The 12,658-nt window shown below is 38.1% G+C and overlaps 1 protein-coding gene across 1 annotated transcript in view; it reads right to left on the reverse strand.

The window, feature by feature from the left end:
* The window catches only part of tet1 (tet methylcytosine dioxygenase 1), a 55,526-nt gene that overhangs the window by 42,103 nt on the left and 765 nt on the right, over window positions 1–12,658 (reverse strand). The window contains exon 2 of the mRNA XM_065297161.2: window positions 10,890–12,369. Within this exon, the coding sequence (XP_065153233.1) occupies window positions 10,890–12,242 (1,353 nt within the window). The 5' untranslated portion in view covers window positions 12,243–12,369. The remainder of the gene's footprint in view (window positions 1–10,889; window positions 12,370–12,658) is intronic.

The raw sequence follows: 12,658 nt of genomic DNA on the forward strand, positions 1-12,658 counted from the left end.
TATTTCGCTAGAACTTCACTTATAATAGGCATTGTGATAACCTATGCTCAGCTTGTACATGAACTACGGCTTTGTGCAGTAAATGTGGCTCCATCTGAAAGCAGCTGATGGCGATTCACTTTTAATCAAGAAACCGGCTTCACTGACGAGAAGCGCAATGACTATCGCATGCAAATTATTGCGCATCCTTAGCTGTTAGCGTTTAATAGTTAGCTCTACCCACAGATCCGATCCGGTTTTCACCCGTTATCTACCAAGCTGATGCTAAAATGTAACATTATCTAAGAAGCTTGAAATGTCTTCGATTATAATGAACACCAAATGGACGCACGAAACGTAGCGGAAAACATTGCAATTTTTTGTGACTAATGATAACTTAGTTGCTAATGTAAATCAAACTTGATATATGCTGCTAAATTTGCAGCTGCTAAATTAAAATAGAGCAACTCACTTTTCTGGAGGTATACTGCCCCCGTCTGTTTGGAGTGTGGAGTATGAATTGATTTTTTTTTGGGCGGACATGTTAAATGGTCCCTTTAATAAAGTTTGAAAGAGCTGTCTGAGGCATGGTGACGTTGGTGTGAAGACATTGATATTAAGAGACCATGGTGTAGTTCACGTGTAGCCTGAAGTTAGCTTTATATTTCTTGTAAACACATTTAGACTTCAATATTCATAAAAGTTGTGTTAATCTGTGAATATTATTTTGTTGGACAAAACGTGTAGTTGTCATGAACATTTGTAAAACACAGAGCTTATTTTTTTCAATAATCCAAAAGCCTATGAAACAAATGAATACATCATCCCTGCGGCACTCTATTTGGGAGAGGTCCTTGGCGCTGAGTTACCCAGAATTTGTGAGGCAGCTAAATCCATCAGCTGTCTGTGAAGCATCTAATGATGAAGTATCAATAAAAGCTAAAAGGATATTTTCTCAATTGGCACACTGTAAAAAAATGTAACATTTTTGTAAAATCAACATATATTTTTATGTTACTTTAACTTAACAATTTAAGTTACACTATTTCAACTTGTTTAAGTTATGTAAACTTATTACAGGTCAAAACCTAGGTAGGTTGAATTGACTTGCATAACCAAGTTGTTTTAACTTCATCCTGCATTTTCTTTACAGTGCAGAGATGCATACACATTCAATTTTCTGATTTTAATTGACTGTAAATGGGCAGGGCTTTATCAGAGTAACCTCACATTAATAAGTGAATTAAAACGCCATGTCTAATGAGACTGCTTTAGTTTAATGAGAATTATTAAAGAAGGAGGGTGGATTTTTTTCATTGCAGGGTGGTTGTGTTCACACACTGCCAACACAAATAATGTCCAAACACCTTGTAAAAGTGGATTTTGCATTATAGGTGCCCTTTAAATCTAAAAACAATGATATCATAAAATTTGCTTCTAAATTCAAGTCAGGTGAAAAAGCCGTGCAGTCCAGATAATACATGCATGTGGATTTAAAAAAACGATCAGGTGATGCCTTTAACTGAGAAACGATTGGCTCAATAAATTAAAAGACGGGGCTTTCTTTTCTATATCCTCTGTATTGAATGCTGTGGTGCATTTATCAAAATGATAAGGACATATTTAAGAAAGTTCTGAAAGATTTATTACTAGCTTTGGTCTTTTGAGACTTGAAACAAGGGAAAATGAGAGATCTTTGGTTGGCTTGTGTAGGTCTCAATTGATTTAAAGTGACGCATGACCAAAGCTGATGAGAATGGATAGTTTCAGTAGATTTTGGCACACAACAGTGTCCTCTGAGAGCTGTGCACTCTGCTGTGTTTATGGTGTGTGTGATCTTTGCCAAGTTAAATTGTGCAAAGGGTATTATAGGATGTCACCCCTGAGCTCCTGCATGTGGATCAGCTTGCATTCGCTGAGATGCTCATTAGCTTTTCTCTACATACTGCCAAGACCACATAAATGAAGTACAGTTTTATTATTCTACATTGATAAGAGAGAGGAAATAATCAATTGACTGTATTGATCTTTTTATGTAAGAAACAGTGTTTCACTTTGGAGAAACGCAATCTGAATGCTGATAGTAATATTACACGGTATAATAATTCGATTAGTGTGATACTATTACCTAGTATTTTAAAATCTGTTAAAAAAACGTAATACAGCCTAAACAACAGGTACTGAACAGGTACTGTTACTAAGGTTACAAGTAACACCTCTCCTAGGTTTACACCACAATGATTTTAACCATAAACCAGAACCTTTTAATGAGGTTTGATGTTTGTTTACATGACGGCCCTGAAAATGCAAACTTTTGCCATCTTGATTTGATTTATCGCTCTGTAGAAGAATGCATATGTGCGCAGGCTTGCAGTGTTTTTAACAAGGTAACATCGGCATCTACTGGCCTTGCACATGTAATACAGGCTGTATTATTTTAGGTTAAAAGAGGGTGCCCTTTTCGGTCAATATGCACCCTTGATGCTGACTTTTCCTGAGCCCGCACTTGCTTCGCAGCAGACTTCATCCCGACAGTCAAAGCTTCTTACGAAAGAGCAGACTTGTAGGCTGACTTGTGGGAGTTTTTAGTGTGCCATTTAAGACAAGGCTTTAGTCATCTTCGTAGACCAATGTAAAGTCAATTTTTGACAGCATTGTTGTCGTGTAAACATAGCCTTAGGCTTTATCAAGATATGCCATCATGCCAACAAAACACATACAGTAGAGGGAATATTTCTTAGTAAAATAAAGACATGAAAGAGAAAAGCCTCCTATACCCTTAAATAGTGCACTATTTGAGTGAACATCCATTTGGACGGCGCAAGATGGCGCCTGCAATGCAGTGCTTCCAGTCCGAATTTACTCACTCATTTTAATTCACTCATTTGAGTGAACTATATGTAAGGGATAATGTAGAGGCAGCCGGTAGTTATCGGGAAATAAGCCCCGACAGTGTGATCAGGACCCGACGCGAAGCGTTGTCCAGTGTTTGTCACGAGATGGTGCCAAACAGTAATCTTTATTGGTGCGGAGCGATTTAAATCGTACAAGTAGTACCGGCTATGCGTTATTACTTTGGAGCGGTTATTATTTGAAAAGAACGAACCTGCAAATGTCTCAACTGACCAATCAGAATCAAGCATTCCAGAGAGCCGTGTAATAATAGTGGAGTAATGTAGGGAATAGTGAATAAGGGTAGTTACAGCCATGGTTACATGAAAATCTCACTAACCCGTTCATTACCGTGTAGTTTAAAAAGTCATCTTTTAAATGACAACACGAGCAGCACTTCTTATCTGGCAAATAAATGCAAAAAACACCATAATGAATGTGTGAGCAAAATATAATATCTTGTAAAACAGGACGAACCCTACCTCAAAAATGAGCAACATATTGTGCTGAGAGGTAAGACAGATTTTCAATCGCTGACTGTGATTAAAACTATTCATCTGAAACGTTCATCGCGACCTTTAGCTTTGAAAAATAAGACATTCTTCTTGGAAAATAAAAGTTTTCAGGGAAACTCTTTTTTCAATTCTAGGTGAAATGTATTGTGTTTGCCTTTAAAACAAAGCAGAGTCCAGGGGAGGACCGGTTGCTACACTTGTGTTGCCATGTCCATGCCTTATACTTGACTTCAAGCCGGTCTGTTCTTAAAGCTGCTTATAGGATTTTGTAACGTACTTCGAATCACATTATCTATAAACTTTATTTGGACTTATTTGCAGAATACAGTCACGCATTTGTTTTTGCTAGTGCTTGGCCCACACAGTACCATAAAATATGAATGACCACAAATAGCAGTTGTCAAACATCCCCATTTCCTGATAGTACTACATTTAACATCAAATTATTATTGATTTATTATCATCATGTTGTTTCCCATTTCTTCCCATGTTTCTGTTATCCCAGAACCTCTCCTTTCAATGATGCATAAATGGATGTAAAGTATGTATGTGTGCCTGTACTGTGTTAAAAGCCTGTAATAATTTACACGACATGCAGGAGATTTTTTTGGCATCAAGTATGATTTATCCACACATATCCAAAAAGTTGCCTTTGACTTGTAAACCCCACTGTTTTGTCAGAATGGGTTCCAACAAGATCTGGCAACACAGGCATTCTAATACCTTTGGGACCACAGGCAAAACCCTCAGCTACAGCTACACATCTACAGAAAAAAATACTTTCCAATGAGAATTACTATGTTTAGTAATACCAGAACTTGTGACGCCATGAAAATACTTCTCAGACATGACATTAACGTGTGACATTAACTGAAACTCAAAGTGTTACCTCAGCATACTGGCTCAGTGTGTTGTCAGATGTGACCGACAGCACTATTACACACACACACACACACACACACACACACACACTCTCTGGTTTTCATGTTTTGTGGGGACATTCCATAGACGTAATGCATTTTATACCATACAAACTGTATATTCTATTCCCCTTACCTACCTCATTCCCAACCCCAACCATCACAGAAACCCTTCTCCTACTTCACATTTTCAGAAAACATCATTTTGTTTGATTTATATGCTCGTTTCCTCATGGGGACATCAAAATGTCCCCACAAGGTCACAAAAATACTGGTATTTCTTTCTTTGTGGGGACAATTGGTCAACTTACCAATTGAAATCAACTTAGATTTACAAGTCGTGTCAGCTTACTATTATTTATCTTGATGATGAGTTGCTCTAACTTATAAAATATTGTTGAAAAAAGTAAACTTCATTTTATAAGTTGCAGCAACTCATCTCTTGTCAAAATAAATAATAGTAAGTGAGGGCAGCAAAGATTTTTTACAGTCAAGGTTTTTAATAAAGTCACTGGAATGTTGTGAAACAGTACATTTGGATAAAAGCATCAGCTAAATGAATAAGTAAGTACATTTCCACTGTCTGTATTTGGCAAAATAACACTTGGTAAATCTGCTTCTAGTCAGACGAAGTCATTCTGATCATTCGACAAAAACAGCCACACCATTGAAGAAGTCTGACAGACGATTGAGAATGCAACTAACAGTTTTCACTGAAACATCTTCATTATATTTGCTTCAGTTTGTTTTCTCTCTCTGTATCTGTAGTTGATTTGAAGTACTAACTCATAACAGAGTTGATATTTGAGTACAGATTTAAGTATATACTTAATTTCTTAATGGGCAGAGAGATGTAGTGAAACTGGACTCTGATCGGATCTAAGATCTGAAAGCCATATCTATAGTTGGATCTATCAACAGTACAGTAGTACTTGACATAATGCCAAACAACTCCCATTACCTGGCTTTATTAAATCACAGGTGTAACTTTCTCTACTGAGAGTTTGCAGTTTCTTTGCACTTTTGGTGTCTGAGATGCACACTGAGTGCATTTTGTTTTAATGTTTTATTATGGGGAACAGAGGAAGCATGATCGGAAAAGTCTAACGATGTTGAAAAGAATAGACACGAACTGAGGTTCATCCTAAAATCTCAATCCCAGCAAGTATTGACTATACCACAGTAATAAAGGAAACATGTTGTAGCACAGGCTGTGATATTTGGTATGTGATCCTTTTTGCCTAAGGCTCATATTGAATAAAATGAATCAAAGACATACACCACATACAAAGCAGATTATACATAAAACGTGACAACCAATCTCTCAGATCGCACAGCAAAACACTCTTGTTGACATCTTTTAAGTAGTTTTCAGACCAATAGATAAACAATTACAAGAAGTTCAAAGCACATCTTATCCTTACACATTTCAACTCCCAAACCCATTCAATCCTGTTTGGCAGCAGCAGCTCTTTGTGTTTGTTACTGTTTGGAGTGATATTATAGGTGTGGACACAGGCTTATCCTGATCATCCTGCCCAGAAAACCACTTGTCTCCTTATACAACAAAAAAAAAAAATATATATATATATATATATATATATATATATATATATGGACGGTTTCATGGGATGCACGTGCGGTGACGCAATTACGTGTCTGGTCTGAACTTTTCGTCCGGTTTCTGTTTGTTTAATGGTCTGACTAGTTGCTAAACTAAACTCTGTTGAAAATAACAATGTTTTGGTTTCCTAGGTAATCTACATGTTGTTTATTAATAAACTACTTTAAAAAGACTTTGTTGTTATTTATTCTTAGCAGAGTTTACCGGAAGATATGTGTTTTCCACGAAAGACGCTTGTTTATGTTGTTACTGCTGAAACTGTCTATATAATGTTATATGTTTTCTTCTAAACAAAATCTAAGTTGTGCCAACAAATCCCAGCATGGTCGGTGCAGGTTGTGGATAAAATAAAAAAAACACTATAGGGTGCTACAAGGTGGACAATGCATAAACAGCTCTGTGAGCGGGCACAGTTCACTTTCAGTGAATTTCACCTGCAGAAGTGACTAGTGATAGACCGATATATCGGCCGGCCGATATTTGCGAGTTTTATGTGTATCAGCATCGGCCGATACGTGGCTGCCGTGTTCGCAATATTTTTCCAACATTAGTTACATATATATAGTAAATTGCTAGAAATCAATATCCTATGCTTTATAGTTTTTATAAGTTCAATAAATGTTACTTTTTTAAAACATTTGGCATCATCATTGTGTCATTTTTATGATGTAAATTGAGTGAGCAAAAGCAGTATCGGCTCCAAATAGCGGCTCAAGAAAAACGGCAGCCTGTATCGGTCATCGGCTAAGGCTGATGAAACAAAATCCGGTATTGGCACTGAAAAATCCATATCGGTCGATCCCTAGAAGTGACATTTATTAACTTATTATGACACAGAAATGAACCATGGGCCACCAGCTCTGCACTCGTGTGTTATACTGTAAATCATATTTCATAATACTACTGATAACACATTATTATTTGCAATTAAGTTAAAAGCTGCAGAGTCTTGGTATCATATTCCATGTCCTTATATGAAGCTTGTTCCATATGGTAGGTAGAGCATTACATTAGCAACGCAACAGTGAGAGGTCCCAGTGAACACACAAATAACTTGAATACATTGTATTATGTGTCTGACATATACTCTTTTCATAAAAGTATTCGCACTTCCTCTTACACAGACGTATTTCCGCTTTACAAATCATCATGTGACCTCCATTATGGGCAGATGGCTACAAAAACAACAATACTCCTTATTTAGTTAATTACAGAGGGCCTTTCCCATCAACCCTTTAAAAACAGACATACAATCCTCCGCATCCTGGGTTTTTAACCTGCCCAGCCACACTGATGATACACTGACTAATCATATAAGTAAATGACAGATGTGACCTCGGGTGAACACTGCTCTACGTTTTATGGAAATGAGAGATGTGTTTATAAACCTCACAGTCCTGTATGCCAAGGAGCAGCAGTTACGGCATAGGATTTTGCATTTCAACTCTTCATTTCAAGATCAAAACATTTCCCACTGAAATGCACGAAATACAAAAGTGTCAAATAAGTACGTTGTTTTTAGTTGTCATTGTCAGTTGCAGTGATTTTTTTTACAGATTTCATTCTTGCGTTTTTGCTTTCAACAAGAGATCCAACTGAACTGAACAGAATGCAGTGGTTTTGAGACCACTTAACCAATTTTAACCTGGCATGATGTCTAAAAAACACCTCATGAGAAACACTCTCCAAAAAAACTCACGATTCGAGGTGCTGGAAACAGTAAGATATAATCAAGTGGCTAAAGTAGTACATTACATGCCATGTGACACATAAAAGGGTGATTATGTATTTACATAGGGATTTTCATAACACACATTGTTTCTAAGCAGCTAATACAATTCTAACTGTAATGTGTTAACCAGCATCTTAAATTTCATAAGCACACATAGGATAAGACACGCCACAACATTGAGACCTAAAACACATAGAGTGCCATTTATTCTCTCTCGTGCACACATAGACACACAGGCCACGTGCACAGCTCACAGTGTCTCATGTGATGCTCATGTTGTTTTTGCTTTGCATTTATGGAGGCAGTGAAACTTTGCATAAAGTAAAAGTGTAAATGATAAAACAATAGATGTCTAATATATGTCAATGTATTTATACTCTCACATCATACCTGCTTCCAAGGTGGTTTATTCAACTGATTCATTTTCGTTTCTGTAAAATGTGTTATTAGGGCTGCATGGTAACTGTGGTACTGTTTATTTAAAACGACTTAAATAGGGGTGTAACGATACATTGTGCGATTCTGCTTGCTATGCTTCTCAATGAATTACGGTGAAATGCCGCTACATCCAAAAGTCAGATGGCACTCTCATGCAGAAACTCAATATGTGCTGCAGAAGAAGCACCATTACACAGGCAGCTCCAGAAAATGTATAAGAACATTTATGTCACTGTTCTTCAAACATTTTCAGGTATTTTCATGATAATAAAGAATATTTATAATGATTATGTTTGACGAGTGTTGCTTTTTTAAATGCATGACTCAAACTCCAAGTGATTTTAGATTGATAAGGACTTCCTAATGATCAAATTGCCGTACCCTGGGGGACCCTGCCTTTAAACATTGTGGCAAAACTGGCCACTTTTTTAAAATAAAGTTGTCATGATGCAAAAATCTGTTTCAAATTAAGAAAATTCTTTGCTCATTCGATCATCACATGCAGTGTTAAATGTCCTTATTGGTTATGCTTCATGCCAAATGTAAAATGCGTAGGAAGCAAGATGTCAAGGACTACATGGATGCTTGTTATTAGGGCTGCACGATTAATCGAAAAAGAATCACGATCTCGATTCATACATATAGGCGATCTTCATTTTAAATGACGGCGATTCACTTGCATTTACAGTATTTCCCTGTATTCAGTTTCTGCGTTCAAGTGTTCACGTATTTACATTACAACAACCCAAGAATATCAGTCAAACTTGCTAACACACACTCATACAGGGTAAAACCAAACCCTATTCATTCACCAATCAGACCCGATCGTTTCTCTCCTCTCTCTCATCTCATTTGCGGCGTTCCGCTGTCACTCGCGTGACGTATAACAAGGCGGCAGACCTAAACACAGTCGTTTACTTGGTGGATCTGGAGCGGCAATTTTCACAAAAAAGAGAGGATAAACGAGTGTCACTGTGGAAAATCCTGGTGGCGACGGAGAAAGTGAAGATGCAACAACATTGGTTTCGAAAAAAGGCAAGGAAATTATTTACCTCAGGCTGCGGACGTTTCTAAATCGGAAGGCTGCAACCTCAGGAGGTCGCATGCAGGCTGTATACGTCATCAAGCCTGGTTCATTTGAGTTAACGGAGCATTACATTCGCAAGTCATTAACATACTTCAACAATTTATTATTAACTAAAAATATTAGTCATCTTTATAACGTTAATTGTTAATATTCTGAAATTAGACAGTCTTTATGATGCGCAGTTTAGAAATGCGACCTCCAGAGAGGCTGCAGCCTTCACATTGAGAAACGGCCTCTTTGCGTTCCCCATTAGAAAGGGTTTTTCGCACGAGGGGAACATTGTTACATGTCTGCGTTTCTCTCTGATGCCTCAAAATGTTGATCTTTTAGTCTTTTAAAGGTTTAACGTTAGTGTTTTTAAAGTTTTAAGGTTGGCCAGTTTGATAGTACAAAAAGCACAGGTGCAATTTAACAGCTAACAAATTTTAAATTATTCTAAATTTTAAGGGGTCTAAAATTAGAAAAAGAGACTTTTAAGAAACGTTATTATAACTGAAAGTCCTGTAGCACATTTTTTAGTTAAGTGCATAATAAATGTTTTTGTTAAAATAAAGAGAATCGGGTGAGAGAATCGGGATCTCAATTCCCATGGAAAAAATCGGGATTCACATTTTAGCTTGAATCGTGCAGCCCTACTTGTTATCATATTTGATAGTCATAATCGAAATAATTAACTGTCCGAAGTCAGATCACTAGGTATTAATCCTGTTTATGATATGCATTTCAAGGATTCAAGAAGTTGTAGCAATACATCCCTCGTGTTTATTATATGTTTGTGTTTAAAATATGATCGCGTTCCGCTGGACCGATGCGTTTAAAAAGGCTCATCTGAGAGCACCACTGCTTGACACGTGTAGCCTTCTGCAACAGCACTAAGCAAATGCATTGAATTGTTTGTATGTGCGTGCGCAGATGCATGTTTTTAAAGTTATTAAGTAATCATGGTTAGGGTTTTTGACGCGCTCGCATTAATGGCATCAGTTTTAAGAAAGTTGCGGTCATGACGGTGTTGCTCTTGTTCTTTTTTGTCCACCCATCAAGTGACTTTTATAATGAGTAAAAAATTAACAAATAAAAAAATGAGTAAACTACTGCCCCGCCCCCCGATACTATCGTGTATCGCCGATCTCAGAGGCTGACCATAGGACGATCTCAAAATAGGGCATATCGCCCAACACTAAGAAGCATAGCTCCTAATTTCTGTGTCTATTTTTCAGCCTGAACCCACAAAAGAAACACAAAATAAGGAAGCTAACTACTCTCAAAATAAAAAAATAAAAAAACTCAAAAGTTTCCCAAAAATCACTTCAATTTCAATATAGAGCAACAGAACCTCATTGCGCAGTCAGCAATGTTTCAGTTCACATGTGCGGCCACAAATGTGGACTAAAATGTAAAGGTGACATAGAATGTAAAACTGTATTTACTTAGGCATAGATAAATAATAAGAGTTGTGTACATGGTAAAAACATATTGTGAGCCTTAAACATTATTGTTTCTATGTAAACCTTGTGCGAAAGACACCAGGAACGCAGGCCAATCTCAACATAACACTAAAGGCAAATGTAAAACCTTCTCTGGATAATTTTTTACTTAATAAAGCCACATACCTTCTATACAGGTATCAGAGAACAATTTAACATATTATTTCAATGCATTCTTTAAAAGGGCCACATTAAAAGCCAAAGATCCAGGTTCTTACCTCTCCAGTGCAGATCTCCAGGGGCTTCCTCCTTAGCTCAATACACTTCCTTCGTTTACAGATCGTTTTTTGGTTCAGGCAACTGCTGCATTCCCCGCAGTTCATCTTGCGCAGGCAGGGAACGCAAACTCCACAATGATTTCTCTTTTTCTTCTTTTTAAGCAGCTGGATATCCTCAGCCTGGAAATGAGAGTTTCCTGAGGATCTGTGCTCCAGAATCGAGTCACTGTCAAATGAGGACTGGGTGCTCTCCGTGCTGCTGGAGAGTGTGCTGAAAGATGTTGTTGCCTGAGGCCCACAGTTCGTATCACAAAGGGCGCCGTTGAAAATAGTTGCGCTCAACGAGAGGAGAGAAAGAGCTCCCTCTTTCTTCATTGACATTTCAACATCATCAGTTTCGTCTTTGGTGTCCACGTCTACAGTACTTTGAAGCTCAGTTTTTTCCACCTGGTGAGCATCTGCAATGTTTTCAAGTGCTGCTGGTACTTTGGAGGATTGGCCCAGTTGGGAAACCACAGTCTCACCTGCTTCTGTAAGATGCTCTAGAGTGGTCTGAACACAACTGTCTGGAAAGTCTGTGCATGGTTCAACGATTTCGTTGACCTCCTTAGCCTGACCTGAAATGTACTTATCAGCCTGCAAAGGGGAGGGAGCTGCTGAGGTATTGTTGTCATAGGCAAAGTCCACGTTACTGACAGGGTCATGATTCATAAAGTCACTCGGCTCAACAAGTGCCACATTCGGCTGTTCCGGAGGAGCGGAGCAGTTTTCTATGTTTGCTTTCGGCTTCTTTGCCTTGTCAGCGTTGTGAACAAGAGTCTCTCTGTGCTCCTCCGCAGAGCCGATGTTAACGCTCAGCTCCTCTCCAGTAGGGATAAGAGCTCTTATTTGTTGGCCATCATGAGCTTCTGACCTTTTAGTATCAGTATCCTGTTCCCTGATCTTCTGACCTCCTCTTCCGCCTCTAACCGGCCTCCTGCAAGACTTGACGTCCCGTAGGGCGCTCTGACACAAAAGACTGTTCCCAGGTGACTTCCCTTGGCTATTAGGTTTTGACAACAAGCCATTTCGCTTCAAAGAACCACGCGTGTGCATGGATCCTTTGACAACAGTGACATTCTTGACTCCTCTCCGCTTGCCAGGTTTCCTGACAGCGCTCCGCTGGCCCCTCTTGACTGCCTGTTTCTTGATTGTGGACTTTCTGATCTCATCCTTGCACCTTAACGTGGCCGAGTCATTAGCTTTAAGTGAGTTGACCGTTTGCCTTGTGGTCATGAAAGCTTTCACCCCTCTTACATTTTGCTTTGAAGATGCACGTGTTGATCTTTTGGATACTTTGAGAGTGTGAGGCATAGCTGTGCTGACAGAGTGAAGGTGGAGCGGTACAGGACAGCCGGCATGAGAAACCGTACAAAGATGACTCTGGACAGCGATGCTTCAATATATTTCAAGTAAGATCACATTAAGAATGTGTGGTTACCTGTGGAAAGAACAATTCATTATTACATTATCCAAATGTTAAAGTAGCATGGCGAACTACCTGATTGCATTCAAAACTTCATATTGAAAATAATAAATAATAATAAATGGACCATTTTGGATTATTACGATTTATAAAGTGTAACGTCAAAGTGCAATATACTTAAGAGTGCATGTGTGCATTATTACTGTCTCTACCATAGATATGTTAATGTTATATATACATTTTCATAGAAATACATCTAAATATATAAATGTTACTAAACGTATAGTCGTTAGTTATGAGATTT

Source organism: Paramisgurnus dabryanus, chromosome 20, assembly GCF_030506205.2.
Source record: "Paramisgurnus dabryanus chromosome 20, PD_genome_1.1, whole genome shotgun sequence".
Lineage (NCBI taxonomy): Eukaryota > Metazoa > Chordata > Actinopteri > Cypriniformes > Cobitidae > Paramisgurnus > Paramisgurnus dabryanus.